The sequence below is a fragment of the Cupressus sempervirens genome, chromosome 11 (assembly GCF_028749045.1).
Source record: "Cupressus sempervirens isolate cs-2001-9-10 chromosome 11, ASM2874904v1, whole genome shotgun sequence".
NCBI lineage: Eukaryota > Viridiplantae > Streptophyta > Pinopsida > Cupressales > Cupressaceae > Cupressus > Cupressus sempervirens.
The window spans coordinates 285,609,054-285,626,624 of record NC_143128.1 but is presented as its reverse complement, the minus strand read 5'-3'; the positions used below and the strand labels follow the sequence as shown (position 1 = coordinate 285,626,624).

Here is a 17,571-nt window from a genome sequence, read left to right as displayed (position 1 = left end):
AGTATTTACTTATTACACTTTAATTAAATTTACTTAGGTTAATGCATTATTTAATTATTTTGCATTATTTTATTATTTATTTAGGTGAGACACTTAGGAGTTTGTGTACTCTCATAGGAGTGCGCAACTCTAATTATGCACATGGTGTCTACAACACAGGAGTTTGCATCATTCACTGAGTTGTCATGTTGACAACACAATTATTCGCACTGCTAATTTAGCACATGTTGTCTACACCACTGATTTGTGTGCTACACCACTGTAGGCTTATCCTCACATCATCGCACTTAATTCTGTGCTTAATGGAGGATAACCCATATCTGGTGGACATGTGCTTGGTTGTATGACTTATCATGATGCTGACTTCTATGCATTCTAGAAGCTCTCTTGAGGCCTTTATATATAGGCACTCCTAGTGTACTCTTGATATGACATATTGGATGAATATATCGTCATTTTGATCATACTCTATCTATGGTCTATTGTGTGCTTGTGTTTGAATTCCTTGGTCTAGGGTGAATTCTGGCCTAAGCCAAATTCTTACAAGGAAGTACCCCATCACATGAATGTGTTGGTAGAGCTAATTGTTCCAGCTCCTATCAATAATTCCCCATGTGGGTTCAAATTTTAGGTTGTCCCCCTTGTAGCAATTTTTTATAGCCTTTCTGACCCTATCCATGGCCTCATTAAGATACCCCATTAGATTTGGATCCCCATCTGTGAACCAATCCTGGCGATGAGTGAAGTGGTGGGAGGAGCCTAATATACTGGGCAAAATATTTTACATGATTTGTAGGTCTTTTAGACATAAAGGCATAAAGGCAAACTTGCCCTGCTTAGTGTGCTCTATGGCATGTGCTTTAGGCTGTGAACTAGATTGCTTATAGCTTGAACAGCTAACTATTTATGACATTCCAGATTCATATGTCGAACTCATAGTAGTAATTGCTCTTAAAAGTTTTTTTCTTTGAGCCTTATGATGACAGAGCAAGTCGATTAAGTTGAGAAGACTAATAGTTGCATGTATACATATGAACGTAGTTATGTAAGAAAGCTTGTGTGTTTGAAGATCAACTAGTAGTATTATCAAACTATTGTTTTCAGCAATCTTGTTGTAAAAGCATTATGCAAAGACTAGAGAACAAAACGTCAAAATAGGTAGAAGCAATGTTGAGAATTTCAACAAAGTGCTCATAGGAAGACAGTAGGCTCTTCAAGGTGCTTGCCACAATGTCTTCTTCCACTTTATGTCCAATGGCTTCCAATTGATCTCGAATGTCCTTGACTTTATTGAGATGATCCTGCAAGGACACCTAATCATCCATAATAATTATGAAAAGCATGTTCTTCAGAGCATGTTATTCAAGAACGCACAACTATTGTCCAAGGTTTCATGCAAACCTTTTAAGATGCATCCAAATTTCAGCTATTGTTTTGTCAGAAGAAACTTGTGGTACCTGATCATCGATAACTAAAAGATTGATGAAAACAAGATGACACATATAACGAGGCAAAGTTTTAATGTAAAAAAAGTGTGTAGAACAAGATTGAGGCTAAAACAGACACTAATGTTGAGGTTCAACCACAAATATCTAGGCACAAATCACAATGGAAAAATTTCAGAAGACCAAAAAAAAATTGAAAGAAGCCTATGAAAGCTCTCAAAAAAGTAAAAACCCATCATGAATCTGCAATTAAAACTTGAATTTGACTAAAATAGTAGAAGGTTTTGAAGAAACCCTAGTCAACTGATTGGAAGATGTCCAAATACTAAGAAAAATGGTGGAAAACGAATGCCCTGGACAATGAATGTTTTGGAATTGTTGTGTTTAAACAAAAACAACCATAGAAAGGGTCGAAATAACCTAAGAGAGCAAGAACTTTATCGCAGATTGTAGAGTTGTCATGTCTTTAAATAACATGAAAAAAGGTAGATCCACGTCTTGAACTTGAAAAAGAAAGTCGTCGAATAGCAGAGGAGCAACCCAGATAGGGTCGTAGGAATGAAACAACCGTAGCTATTGCCCTTTAGAAGTCATCGTGGGACATTTAACACCAAAGCAAGCAAAGAACAATGCCCACAAAGGAAGATGCAAGCTAGAATTGCATCCAAATGGAAGAGAAAGAAGACCAAGAAATGGCCCAAAACCTTCAACCCGCAGATGAGAACAACCAGAAGAATGGTCATCGAGCACATGCATAGAAGCAATGGTCGCATCTTGAACACAAAAAACACAGAGGAAACTCACAAGTTGAAAAAAAAAAATAGTCTACAAAGATAAAACAACGTGAGAGTTGAAGAAAGACCCACGGCCAAAAAATAGAAGCAAAGACACGATACTATGTTTCACAAGGTTGCGAAACAACAGAAATTTGTCTACAAAAATGGCCTCCAATCCAATCAATGGGATGCAAAGAAACTCAAATCTTATTTTCCTAAGAATTTATAAAACAAACAATTTTTAAAACGAAATTATAAAATTTTCGAAAAATAACATTGCTCAAATACCATATTAATTTGGTAGAATAATGGATTGGTTGATGAATGAGCAAGACGCTCAAACATAGTTTACAAAGATGATATTTCTATTACAAAACAATCATTGTTATTAGAAACATTCTAATTCAGGAAGAATGAAAGAATATTAGAAACATTGTAATATTTAAAAGAAATGCAATATTGACCATTAAAAGAATAATATATAAGATATTCAAAGATATTATTCTAATAACCTAGGGGTGTACCCTACAACTTAGTAATATTACAGATCTAAAAATGATAATGGGCCTTTTCAGTTAGATGTCTATGTCAAGCATAGTCTTTGTTTGACATTATCTCATGATCATGCCCTTGTATGGGTATATTAACCAATCTATGGTTTACCATGGCACCCAAAGTCTCTCTCTCTCTCTCTCTCTCTCTCTCTCTCTCTCTCTCTCTCTCTCTCTCTATACATATATCACCAGGCTATCTCTGATCTTCAAAACAATTTGGTCCTTGCTACAAAGGCCAATATAATTAATATGCTCTGTATCTATAAAATAACATTAGAAAATGAAAATGTGCACACAAATGGGATTCATTTTCACCAATACACATCCAAGCACACCGGCATCCAATGCAAGGGGGCGAAGGATGCATCCAGTAACCTTAGTTCCTATGCAATTGTAAAGGAAAAGATATTTTTGCATCTAGGTTATTTCATGAGGGTATCGGGCCTTTCAATACAACATGTCAAGAGCATCAAAAATGAAAATGGGACATCTTATAGCTCTCACCTTTTTCTCATGTTTGCACAAAGTTAAAATACTGACTTTCTACAAGAAGTTCTTCCTTCACCTTGACATCCACAAAAGTGTTGGCATTTTTTTCTGATAGACAAATTCTAACAGCACCCATACTTTTCTTTATACAGATAAATTAAATTACTATTGTCCTACAAAACGGCTCTGAGGCTTGGACTATGTTGTCCTACATTTTGTCACCTCAAAATGTTGGTAACAACACGAAACTTTTTCAAACTAGTTTTGCATTTCTCTAAGCTTGAATTTGATATTCCATTGCTTAATATTAATCAATTGATCCATTTCAATTCATATATCAAATCTTGTTATTGAAGGCCTTCGTCAAGTCTTTTTCATTTTGTTTTCTGTCGAGCCTTTGCTTGAATTTGGAAGCCATCATTGTTCATTCTTTGCTTTTGAGTTTGTGTTTGTTGGTTTTTTGTCCTTTGGTTTTTCTCATGTCATGCCTTTCGCTTTTCCCTTCGATTCAGTCTAACCTAGAGCTCAATCAGAATTGTCAATCAAGAGATATGCCTGTTTTAGTATCTCAAAAGTGAACCTTTTTGGTGCAACAGCACGAATTAAAAATATGATGTTATATTTTCAACTTCACTTTCACTTTTTAATAAGTATAACTTATATTCACTTTTTGTTATGTTTTTAAGTTACTTCAACTTTAAATTTTTAGTCCCTGCCTTATTTATAAGGCGGGGAACTAATGTTTCCAGTGGAGGTGCATAATTAGTTTTATTAACTAAAGTCAAGATAGTACTAAAGTTCTAAAATCATTTATTTTTAAATTAATTTTTCGACTTTAATTTCTTATTTTTGATTGGCCAATCTCCATTTTCCTAGGGGTAAAATTGATAATTGTGACAAGAAATTATCAAAAATTAAACTCTGGAAACTTTCGGCCAGTGGTTCTTCAACATAGACATTGGAATGGCTCATCTGTGAGAGCAAACAAGGGGAACAACAAAGGCATCCTCGTGGTTCTTCAAACCCCCAATATTGACTATCATCTGCACACAAATCTTACATCCAGCCTTGTAAAGCAGTTGTCGCAGTTAATGGAATCGCCCTCGGACAGCTCTTCTTCTACTAGCTAATAACAATCCACGCTTGTCCCAACCAAAATGAAGAAGAGGCCGTTCACCATCCATTTCATACGTGTCACAATTCAAGCTTCAAACTTATGTGAGTCTGGGAAAGGTGAAAATTGTTCTCATCTTTGCTATAAAATGAACAGGTACAGATTACGGCTCTCCGCTGAATCTCCCCCATTACATTTTCTGTTATTGAACCAAAGGTACACTGACTGTATCAGTTGCTTCAGCAATCCTTCAACTCTCAGCATCTTCTGGGATACTAATCTAGAGTTTGTCTTTCATCACTATTGCATACAAACTTAACCAGCTAGAAGAAGGATTAACAAATTGAGAAGTATCTAACACCAAGCAAGCAAGAATTACTGGGCAGTCAGAGAATCTCATAAAAATGAACTTAATATTTAATTGACAAATATGCACCACTGTGAAAAATGATTAATATGAATCACTGCTAACTTCTGCCTTGGAAATGCTACAAACGAAAGACGCCATCCAACTTTATGATTGCGATCCTCTTTTGTAACATCAAATCTCTGTCCACACTCTTACCTTGAAATTTATAAGGAGAAGACAACCTAATTAGGAACCTAAATTAGCTGTTATCCTGAAATTGAAAAGGAATGTTAACAGTCCACAATGTCTGAATAGTCCCAAATCTAAAACACACTTCTAACCTCACTCCAAAACCGAATTTTTCCAAACAGAATTGTCCCGATGAAAAGAGCAGTGTTGGGGCGATTGTTTGAATGCAAGCGGCGGTGATGGCTATGGCGATGATTGCACTAAGCCATTGGCTACAATGGTTTAGAAACTTCTAGATATAAATGTTAATTTATTGAAAGGTGGTCTTAATATTTAGAATATGTATAAATAGATTGTTACTTATAATTTTACTTTGAGTTAATTATTTAATTAATTGATAAATTTTAGATCTAAAATTTTGTTTATTAAACTAGTAAGTTTTCTTACCTTGTTCTCATTTTACTATTTTTACAGTTTTATTACAATATTTAAATTGTCTTATTATTTTATATTTTTATGAATGTTATTTGAGATTAAAATTTCCTTTGTGTGAATTTGATAATATTAATTTAATAATATGGGTTGTCATTTGTGTTTGCCAATATGCCAGTACTATGTTCTAGAAAGACACAACTATGCTACGAGACAAGTAGATGCTTTAGGCGTAGATAATTCTATGTGGCTCTAGGCAACGTTTTCGCTGAAATTGTAATTCTAGAATCATTTTTCAAGGCTGCTAGGTGGCCTACTTTCTGTAGGGATATTTTATAAAACAAACTTTCAATATTCTAATTCAGTACCTTATAAAATTTTAAATAATAGAAGCTCTATTTAAATATTTTATATTTTTCACTTGGAAATATGTTATTATAAATACTTATGCTTTGAATATTAGAAGTTTGATCTGTTCTAAGTTTTTTTTAAGTTTGGTTGCTGACTCAGAGTGAACTAAAATGTCAAGTCTTAAAATTAGCTACTGCGATTTTTGTGATGACTTATCTTAGATTTGTTTATCTAATTTAGTTAGTATCTTTCTGATCTAAGATTAATCATAACTTTTTCTTAAATATAAATATATATATATATATATATATGGATAATCAATAATTTTTTTAATATTTATATGACAAAAATATAATCTTGTTTTATGCTTCACATTATGGAATCACTTTCTATTTTTACAAAACTACCATGTAACCATTAGTGGAAAACATTAGAGATATTAGAGATAGAGAGAGAATTGATTGGATTTTTCCTTCTCTATTGTGGGGCTGCTACAAAATCATTTCATGCTAACCTTGCCATCGGCATCTTTGATAGTCTTCATCTTGAGGACAGAACTTGACATCATGAGGATGGACTACTGCAAATTAACCCTGCAGCTTAATTTGATTTTGACATGTTGAAAATCCCTTCAGATTTCCAAGTTGAAGATGATGGCAAGATCCTTGATCCGGAGTTTCATCAAGCCAGCTTTGATAAGAAGTGTCTTTTTCCTATTCAGTAGCAACAAAAGGCAAGGTACGCCTATCATGGATAGATTTCAATCCATCTTGATAAACACCAACAAATGGTTGAAAAGCAAAAGCTTTAAAAAAGTAAATCCTAAGATGGGCTTGGATTGTGGAAGTTTTAGTCCTCCTGGCAGGAAGTCACAACTAGAAATATAGTGACTCATCTTTTGATGCTAAGGGTTCCCTCAAATTCAAATTGAAGGGTGTAAAAGGAGCTAATTCATCTCAAATTCCTAAACCAATTCAAGAATCAGTGGAAGAATCAGAAGAGGAATTGGAAACAGAATATGATAAAGGAGATTCAAATGAAGAAGGGGAAATCATGATCATATCTCCTCCAAAGCCTGCACAAGCTTATACATCTTCTACACATGAAGAGTCTTTTCTGCATGAGGTTGATGATGATGTGGATTCATTCTCTAATGTTTTCACTCCTTCCATTCCAGTCTCAGAAGTTAATACCATGGCTCTTCCTATTTCCTTTGTTGCTCCTCATATTCCTACAGATGAACAATACAATCATTTAGCAAATGTGTTTGAAGATTTTCCAACTCTTACCAGTGGTCAAGTTTCCCAACTTGATACATCTTTGACAGGATTTGAGCTTTTCATGATGGAATCTTCTCAACATGTTCCTATGCCTTCATTTGTACAGACTGAATCTTGCTCAGTCACTATGGAAATACAATCTGGATCAATGCCAATGGTTTCCATTGTACCTACTTCTACGAATAAAAGTTTCAGCTTGCCTGCATGGTTGAGTAAAATAACGTAGAGAAGAAAAGTGGTTGTTCCTCCGGACAGTCTTCCTGTTAAGAAGACCACATCCAAATCTTTGAAAGATGAAATTGTTTCCAAAATTTTGGTTGATTCTGATAAAACTAAATTTGTTGAGGTTGTTGAGCCTTTGGTGGATAAATCTGTTGAGGAACTTACTCGTTCCGATTACAAGTTTACAAAGATTGAAATTGGGAAGCAATCACGTTTGAGTTGTTTGCAAGTTGCTCAAGATGCATTGGCTAATGTATCAAAGAGCAATCATGAGCTTTGGGAAAAGAAAAATCAACTAAAACAGGAGGTTTCTCGTCTGAATGAGGTCATCCAAAAACAATCTTCTCAGAGTGTTGTTGCTATGTCTCAAATGTCAAAGGACAGAAAGCTTATTGAAGTTGCTAAGTCTTGGATACAGGAAATCATTTCTGAAGGAGTTCGAGCCATCACAAAGACATTTGCAGTTCTTAAGCGCGTCAAAGAGATGAATAAAATGGAGCGAAACTTAATTTCTTCTTTGACTCAAGAAGCGGACAACATGAAGGAAATCCTCGATGATTGGGATGAAATGGTAAAATTTGATCTGGATGCCTTGGTCTCATGTGACATTCTTCCGTCATGTGAAATATTTTTCAGATTTCAAGGACTCATTGGTTACAAAGAGGAAACATTGAGGAAGTTGATCACAAAATTGCAGGGGGCCTTTGGAGATTGTCAAGCAGTTGAAACAAATGTTACTTGTGATTTGGAACAAATGAGATGTCATGTTACTGATGAATCTGGTAATCTTATTGCAATAGAGAGTAAATTCAAAACATACAATCAGGATCAATGCTGATGTAGATTCTAAAGATTTTGGTTTGCACATGATGAACAACTTTGTCTTGTATAAATCCTTGACAAAACAGTTGTTAGATACTATAGCTAGAAATTCCAAAGTTGTGCAATCAGCGTATGAAAATGCAGTGAGAGTAGAAGCAATATCGAAGACTATGGAAATTGTCGATTTTCCCACAGTACGTAACATCATTGTCAAATTCAAGGCACTGAGAAACAATCTTTAAGATTGTTGTTTTTGTTTTTATTTCATGTTAGTAGTTATAAAGGATGCATTACATGAAAAAGTGTAATTACATGTAATGCGAGTTACATTTATGAAAAAGGATGTAATGCAAGTTGCATGTGCAGTTGCATATAACCCTTTATTTTCTCCTGTAGTTAGACTAGGTCAAATTTGGTTGAGTTGCTCTCAATTTTTCCTACACTTTTTTCTCAACTCATGTGCTTATATAAAGGAGCGCCCCTTCATTGTAAAATCATCATTATCTTTATGCAAGAGAGCTATGGAGAAATTTTGCCAGCAAAACTTTGTTTGTGTAAGCACTATTTTTGAGAGAAAATGAATACAAAGAAGCATTTGAGACTTAACTTTGATTAAGTGAGATTGTTATTTGTGTGAGTTGTAAGCTTTGTCTATAATTCATCCAAGTTATGTTTGATTCATGTTATCTTGTGTTATTGGTAATTGTGTCTCGTGAATTGAATAGAAAAGAGTTAAGAAGCAATTGAAGCCAAAGCTTTGACCAGGAGCAATTGTGGAAGTGTATAGCTAGAAGCTTTGTCTGTAGCTTATACTTCTTTCTTAATTCGCAAATAAGTTAAGTTATTCTTACTTTTAGGAGTCTTTGTGCCCTAATTGTAAAGCTTTTCCATATAGAAGTACAACAAGACTTAGGGCCAAAACGATACATTTACAGCTAGCCTTTGAGTTAGTGAAGGCTTGTCGGTATCACTGTTTCCAGCTGTTGATAGAAGTGTAGTTAGAGATTCACCCTGCCCATTAATCGCTCCACGAGTAAGTGGATTCTTTTTTGAAAGATAAGAAGAAAGGATATTGGTAACACTCATTTTATAAAATCTCTCGACTTCTTGCTTATCTTGAGTTGATCCAAGGAACAGTGAGAAGGGGGAGTCTTCCCTTTAAGGTAGGAGAGACTATCTCACACGCTATGGCTGGTCATCCTATTTTGCAACTGGATTTTTACCCAAAACTGTTGGTTGCAAAATATCCACCCAACAGACTCATTTAGTTCAATTTCACTACATAGTACTCATCATATAATCATTACCATCCATCATATGCGTTCTCCTATAAGAATGGGCTGCATGTACACAAGCCACAATTTAACAGAATTGCATTTAAGCAATGATATGAATCTACAAATGAGAATGACAATCCTTTTAGGGTGGAGATTTAGGTCCATCATGCCAATCATTTAAGGTTATCTCATCACCTCTCTATTGCTGCCCTAACCAACCCTTTGGTTTCCCATACAGATCAGAATCTGGTACAACCTTAGCAGCCTTTCTAGGAAGCCTGCATGCCCTTTTCGGTAGGCATTTTCCTTCCATTCATCCATGACCATATTTCACTTTGAACAATAAATAAGCCACATTTCAGCCAATTTGATAATATATTATATAAAACAAATTATTAAATAAAGAAAAATTCAAATGTAGGTTCATCCATGAGAGCATTGGTGCTTGTAAAAAAATATATAAATAGCAAATAAAACAGAACAGAGACATCTTTTGAAAGTTCTCACCTTTCTTCCATGTTTGTACAAAGTTAAAATCTTGACTCTCTGTAAGAAGTTCTTCCTTCACCCTATCCTCCACAAATATGTTAGCATTTTTTTCTTCTTTAAGCCACCTACAAATTTGACAATGGAAAAGGAATCATATATTAATATTGTAACTTAACAAAACTATCACACTATCACATTTCTAACAATCAGCAAGAGAGAAAATATCAACTAGCATCAATTATATCTGTAGAGGGAGTAATGCCAGCTCACATTACAACAAGAGCAGCGTCTGAATTTGATTAGATACAAAAGATATACAGACTGATGAGCAGAGGTTCTCCACAATAGAGGAAGATATGTGGGATTCACATACAGAAATCATCCTAATATTTTCAATATTGTGTATTATGCACTAAATATACAGTTTACTGGTAGACTATGGACTCCTCACTCAACACATATCCAACCTATAATATTGTATTGCATTCTTATTAAAGCAGATAAGATATATTCTTCTATGCTATATTCTTAATTAAGAGGTCCTGGGAAGTCGAAAACAATCTACAATAACAAATGACTCAAATTCAAATGAGACAAATGCTGGAGTAGAAATAAAACTATAAGTAGCAAGTTCTCCATCTGCGGACCTGAAACCCAATATCCTCTTTTAAGGTGCAACGTAAGTTCATTCATCCCACCTAGAAATGAGAAATGTGATTCTCTATTGAAATTCCAAAAAGTCAACACTAAACATTTCAAAGAAAAATATTGAGAAAAATCATCAAAGTATAATGACCTTCAAGGAATAAGGATAACAATATTCAATTAGTTTTTCATTAGATAATGAAGAATTTCAATTGTTTCTTATCATAGCAAGCTATAACTTGTGTCCTTTTCAAGGTTAAAATAGAAGTTAGGTCAATGTGATTTAATCATATCGAAGCTAAATAGATGTTTGAAATGAAGAAGAAAATGGGTTATATGCAGTGTTATTCCAAGTTTCTGGGGGATGGGGACAAGGCTTTAGGGATGACAAAAAAAATCCTTGAACTTTGGTAAGAGCAGAGGGATAACTATTGAAAAAAACCTAAATAAACTAGAAACAGCTGAAGTAACTATGAAATTCTGAATTTAAAATAACAATCCTTGTCCGGCCCATTTTTTTTGGTTTTTTTCTTCCCTTAGAAACTTATTTTTTATGTTTGTACATGGACCAAGCTATCCACTCCTGAAAAAAATCATGAAAGTTCGGCAATGGCAGAGGGATGACTAATGAAATAATCTAAGCAAGCTAAAACCAGCTTAAGTAAATATGATATGCCGATCTTGCTATGGCAATCCTTGCCATTTTACCTGTTTAAAGTACATTATTTTTTTTTTTAACTAGAAAAGTACCTTCTTATGTTTCTACATGAAATGGACCAGGCTGTGCAGTCCTGAAAAAGGGACCTCTCTTCCAAGTCCCCAGGACATTGAGAAAACAACCACACCTCACACACACCCCCACCCCTTTCACAGGAGGGTGATAGATCCCCATCAAACACTGGCTAAATGTACTTACTGTAAGGTTCCTAGATCTTTCAATTCTGCCACGAATAACACAAAGTTAAATAATGCAATCTAACTGAATTCAGCCCAATTATTTTTCAGTCACTATGGTACTTTTTACACATGAAGCAGCTATATACACCATAACTATGGATCTGATAATGGAAGTGGATTCTGTTCAAATGAATTCAATAACTTTTGTGTTAAAAATGGATTCAAAAGGCAGCATACAACGTCCAATACCCCACAGAAGATTAGAGTAGCTGACAGAAGGAACTGCACAGTCACAGCCTAGTGAATGTTGCAGAACAGGAGTATCACTAAGAATTTTTCGATTGAGGCATTATACAATGCAGTTTAACTACCCAATGGGTCTCCAACACAGGCAGTGAAAAAGAAGACCCAAAAGAAGCTTGGTCGGGAAGAAAATACACAGTAAGTCATCTAAGATCTTTAGTTCTACTGCATATGTCTGGAGTCTATAAGCAAATGGAATCTTGTCAGACTCAAAGAGTAAGATGTTAATGATTATAGGTGTACAATGAAAATCATAAAGCCCACAAGCTGGTTGATGTTGACAGTAACCATTTGACTTTCAGCAGAGATGATGTGATTGATGAAGAAGTTGGGCCTTTCCAGCTCTCTTCAAAGATCAAGATCACAGAAGATTGTTATATGAAGGCTAAGGACTCAAGTGTTCAACTGCTATTGACTCCACCAAAAGGTGGGGAGGATTCTAAGCATGAGTCTCCCAAGAAGGTAATAGCACCCAAGAATTTCTTAATGATAAACTAGATCAGTAACTAAATGAAATCAAAATAAGAAGCCCAAGTCATGGTAACCCCTGAGTTTTTGGTACACAAACGTCCTAGAGACTTGGGGATGGGGATGTTTACCGTATGGGGTAAATAGTTTAATGCATACAGACCATAGACAAAAACATGTAGCATAGTAGTACTCCTTTTATTAATCGCATATATGCCGAAGAGATTACATAGTGCTTCCAATGATGATTACAATCATGATCCACAGTCCAATTCGAACGGTGTACATATACCATTCCAAAGGGGTGACTCAATCGTCACGCATCCTTTCGGATGCTAATCTACCCGTCCGCTAGTTTATAACTTTATCGAGAACATGCTAATCTACCTGTCGGCTAATTTATAACTTTACCGACAACATCATCCCCCCCCCTAAAAAGAAAAGTCGTCTCCGGACGACAATTACAAAATATCCACCCATGCCGCTTTCTCTGATTCCAACTCCTGGGTACACTAAGCCAAGTGTCATTGTACTGCCTTCAACTAGATGATTAGCTCCTCCAGAGCTCTCTATGCATCCACCAAGTCAGCTTCAAATCCAACACCTACTCCAAGTGCCTCAAAGCATATCACTCCTCTTGAAAGGCTTGCTCTATTGTTCTCTCCACCTCCGGTACACAGACACTCCATGCCTGCAGCAGCTCTAGGTCTCATCAACTAGTCATACTTCCCACGACTGATAACTGAAGCAACTGGGGGTCTAAGGGGCAACGCCCCCAGCAGGGTCAAGGGGTAGCATCCCCGCTTCCAAGACCAAATTAGCACTCTCAAACCCACATAAAAGTCTATGGAACACACCATTTTTGTGATTTTCTTCCGATCCCATACTCTTTCAGCCTACCACTTGCATTTTCTACCTATTTATGTCTTTCCCTTCCCTTCGGCATCATACATTATTCATTCTGAACATTTTTAATTTGTTGTTTTTTTTTTGCTTCTGCTTCCTCTACAGTGCGGTTGTACGGTCCATGTCGTGTTGTATACTATTTTTTTGTGTGCAATGCTTTCTGCTAATTTGTGACCTATTGTCGCCTAGTCTCTCTTGAACTTGTTGTACGGTATCCGTTCCTGGGTATTAACTGTACTACTTGAAATGTCACCTTTTAATTTGCTGCTTGTTCGTACGGTCACTGGTTGGTCCTAGTCGTACGGTATTTTTTACATGCCTGTTTGCTTTCTATCCTTCCGTATAGTCTCCTGCCTACAAGTTGCTCACGCGGCGTATGGTCTTCTATGTTGCAGTACGGTCTTATGATGTAGTCTGAATGTCCATACGATTTGCCCTTTCTCTGCCTCCGGCGTTGTGTACGATAAAACAAATCATAAATTTCCCCTTACTTTTGCACCGTACGGTGAGGTGAAAGTTCGTACAGTTATCCAAGTGCCCGTTCAGTTTGCCAGTTGCCAATACGGATTTGCCAGATGCCCGTACGGATTTCCCAGAGTGCTAAGAGGTCCATACGGTGGTCACAGAATGGTGCCTAAGTCGTACGGCCTTGTGTCTGAGGCTTTTCGTATAGTGGTCCTTAGCTTGATGTCATACAGTGATCAGCTAGCTAAAGTTTCCATACAGTGAGGGTAGTACAAGAACTGTACGGTGGCTTTCAACTTTCTGGGGAAACCGTGCAGTGACTATAAATTCTTCTTTTTTTCTTCTCTTTTTAAAACAAAAATTGTTTGACGACACAAGACTATTCCCTTCATGATAGATTTTTAACTTTGACCCTTTCACTGTGTCCGGTACTTCCTTCCCATCGAGCATCCATAACTTCATCGCCCCGTTATCACCAACTTCCCGTATCTTGTATGGTCCTACCCATTTGACTCTGAACTTTTCAAGTTTGATTCCATTCCGCCCGTTATACTTCAACACTAACTAGCCCGGTTGAAACTTATTTAATTTTAAATGTTTATCATACCATGCTTTGCGCCTGTTCTATGTCACCTCCGTGGCCCATTGTGCCTACGATCGTCACTTATCAAGTTTATTTAAGTGACACGATCTCTCCCTCAGGTTTTCCATATCGCTCAGTTTGTTCTTGAAACTCAGTACCATGAATTCTATCGGCTGCCACTCCTTGCCGTCAATAATTGTATTCTTGATTTTAGAACCTTCATTCCGTACTACTGAAGTTTTTATTAAGCCCTTTCCCTTTTTTTCCTATGCAAACCGTACAATGTGTTTTCCTTGCTGCCGGCACCTTTCTACTAATTTTGTGGTGTGGTGTAACTTTTTCTTTCCACGCAGTCCGTTCACCGTGTACCTTATGGTGGAATCTTTCCTTTTATTGCCTTTAGCTTCAACCGTAATCACCTTTCCTTCTTCCACTTCTCTGCATTCCTTCATGCAGTCATTTTTCTCTCCCTTTTCATCGACTCTTAACATATTACAGCTTGGAAAGAGCTCGTAATCCTCCATCTGCCAGTGGAAAAGGCCATTTAACGAGTCTAGGTCGTTCTCATTTGACCCTTCTTCCAGTCTCAATACTCCCTCTTCATCAAGTTCCATTATCTTCTTCCCCTCGTCATCCCCTCCACCTTTGCCCTTGGAATCCAACGACGCTACCTCCTCACCTACCATTTGTGTGTGCAGGTCAATTATGAATCTTCTGCCTCCGCGCTCCATTGATAGGGTATTCTTCTTCCATTCATGCTTAACCCTCACTTGTACAAGCCATCCTCGGCCTAGAATGGCATCATATCCTCTCCTCTTCAGCGAAATGACGACGAAATCAAGTAGGAACGGTTGTAATCCAATAATCACTGGTTGTGCCATCAAGACCCCAAGAGATTTAATGCCATGTTGGTCCACCGTTAGTAATTGGAACGTAGGTGGCCACAACATCGGATGTCCCACTTCTTCCAGGTATCTTCTGGTAGGACGTTTACCCCTAAACCTCCGTCCACAATTCTGTCTAAAAGGACCATTCCTAATATACCCATCTCTACAACCGTTGGATGTCGTTCGGATGTGAGGGCTAGCAGCATTGGGTCCGTTGCACTTGCTCCGCTTTTCTTTTCCCTTCCATGTTCTCCTGGTAGTTTAACAAACAGGGCTATGTTCGTGAGTGTTGTTTGTATTGGAAGCATTGTGAGGATCAGATCATTTAACTTGACTGGTATTTCAATTTGTAATATTTGCCTTATGATGTTTTGTTCTGCGCAATTCCTTGTTGAGGTACCAATAGTGTCCTTCAATTGTGATTTCTTTGCCTGCGTTGCTTTCGCAATTTCCGCCCACGCTTCTTCCAATCTCTTCTTTTCCTCCGTCAGGTCGGGGTACAATTTTGCTTGTTTATGGGTGATTGCCAAGACGACTTCTTCGTTCGCACTGATGCTAATCAAATTCACTCCTGATTTCGGGCACTTGGCATCTTCATGATCTCCAGGACTGCACCATCTGCATAACTTTGGTGCGTTTGTTGATGTATAGTTCCATTCAAAGTAGCCCCACAAATTGCATGCTCAACATTGAACCATCGGGTGGCCATTCGTATCGTACTGAATTCGGCTGCGGCCCCATTATTATTGTTGGTATTGTTGTTTTGCCCTCTTCTATTATTTCTATACCCACCCAAAGTGGCATCGTCATTGCTAGTGTTTCCACTTCCTCCCGACGTGGAACTTTCCTGTGTCAAGAGCACTTATTGATGCCCTCTTGTTTTCATATCGAAGGGGCATTCTTTTGTGGAATGTCTCATAATTTGACAGATATCAAAGAATTGGTTTTTTGAACAGACCCCTTTGTGTGACCTTTTGTCTTGCATTCTGTGCACCATAGCTCGTTTCCCTTCATCTGTTTCTGCATATTCTTAAATTTCTTCATCATTCTGATCATATCCTTCTGGAGAGCTCAAACCTTCTTAATGTCATTATTGTCACCACTGCTATCTTCTTCCGAAGATGAGTCATTTGAGTCGGATGAGCTACTTTTCCTCTTCTTTTTCGTTTGTTGTTCACTCTCTATGTCCATCTTCCGATTGTATGCTTCAGTGTATGATGATGGCGGCACAATCTTCATTTTCTTCCTTAACTCTGGTCATAGTCCTTCAATGAACCATCTCTTTTTGAGCCCATTTGCTGGCTTTCTTTCTGTTTTATTTATTAATTCTTTTAGTTTTTTGGCATATACACGCACTGTTTCATTTTTCCCTTGCTTTGTGGTGTATATTTCTGCTACGATCTCATTGTCATCTCGCAACAATTGAAACTCGGTGATAAACTCCTTTTTAACTGCTGCCCAAGAAGTTAATTTTTGGGGATCGGCGTCGGCAAACCAATCAATTGTTACAACCCTTAGGGTTGCTGGAAATTGTCGGACCCATTCATCTATGTCAGTTACGCCATTCGCTGTCCAAATTGTTTCGCATGTCTTATAGTGTCTAATTGGGTCATCTATTCCATCACCATCAAACTTTGGCAATTTTTCCTTTGGTCTAGCCATTACTATTCGAGTTTGAGGTACTTGTTGTGTACCCACACTGTTTTGCACTCCCGCATTATTCTGCACACCCACACTATTCTGTATACCCGCACTATTCTGAACACCCACACTGTTTCGGACAGTCGTTTTATTTCCCGCAGCCATGTTATTTGGTGAAAAAGGGTCTTCGATAAGCGAAGTTGTCAGTTCCAGAAGTGTATTGCAAACAAAGAGTTCACTCCACGCTCGTGCTCCCTCGGCACTCCGAGTCGTGAGAGTTAATTCCCTTCCGTCTGGATTCTCTTCCCTCGGTGTATATAGGTTAAGAAATTCCTCACTTGTTTCTTCCACCAAATCCAATCGCTGTCGAGTCTCTTCCAACAATTCCTCGGTGTTTCGGTGTCCATCAGCAATCTATTGAAACCTCAGTCTATGTTCGGCCTATTGTGCCAAAATTAAATTCCCTTGTGTGGTGCATATTTCATCTTTTTCTTTTAGCTTATTCTTATTTTTGTTCAGCTGATTCGGCATTAGTCTTCATTCCTATGCCCTCGTTCCAGGTCCATGGGGCAACGGCGCCAAATGTTTACCATATGGGGTAAATAGTTTAATGCATACAGACAATAGACAAGAACATGAAACACAGCAATACTCCTTTTATTATTTGCATATATGCCGAAGAGATTACATAGTGCTTCTAATGATGATTACAATCATGATCCACAGTCCAATTCGGATGGTGTACATATACCATTCCGAAAGGGTGACTCAACCATCACGGGTCCTTTCAAATGCTAATTTACCCGTTGGCTATTTTATAACTTTACTGACAACATGCTAATCTACCCATCAACTATTTTATAACTTTACCGACAACAAGGGACTTCGCACCCCCCACTGCCGCTGGAATGCAGGGACGGACAGATATATAAATATTTTTTGGCTGATTGAAATACATTTTCAAATCATTTGCAAACATAATATGGG

General features: G+C 37.2%; 1 protein-coding gene across 2 annotated transcripts in view; it reads right to left on the bottom strand.

Moving 5' to 3' along the window:
* The window catches only part of LOC149529222 (putative NAD kinase 3), a 204,836-nt gene that overhangs the window by 79,721 nt on the left and 107,544 nt on the right, over positions 1 to 17,571 (bottom strand). For both annotated transcript variants that reach the window (XM_089811004.1, XM_089811005.1), the window contains exon 7: positions 9,808 to 9,914. In XM_089811004.1, the coding sequence (XP_089667130.1) occupies positions 9,808 to 9,914 (107 nt within the window). The remainder of the gene's footprint in view (positions 1 to 9,807; positions 9,915 to 17,571) is intronic.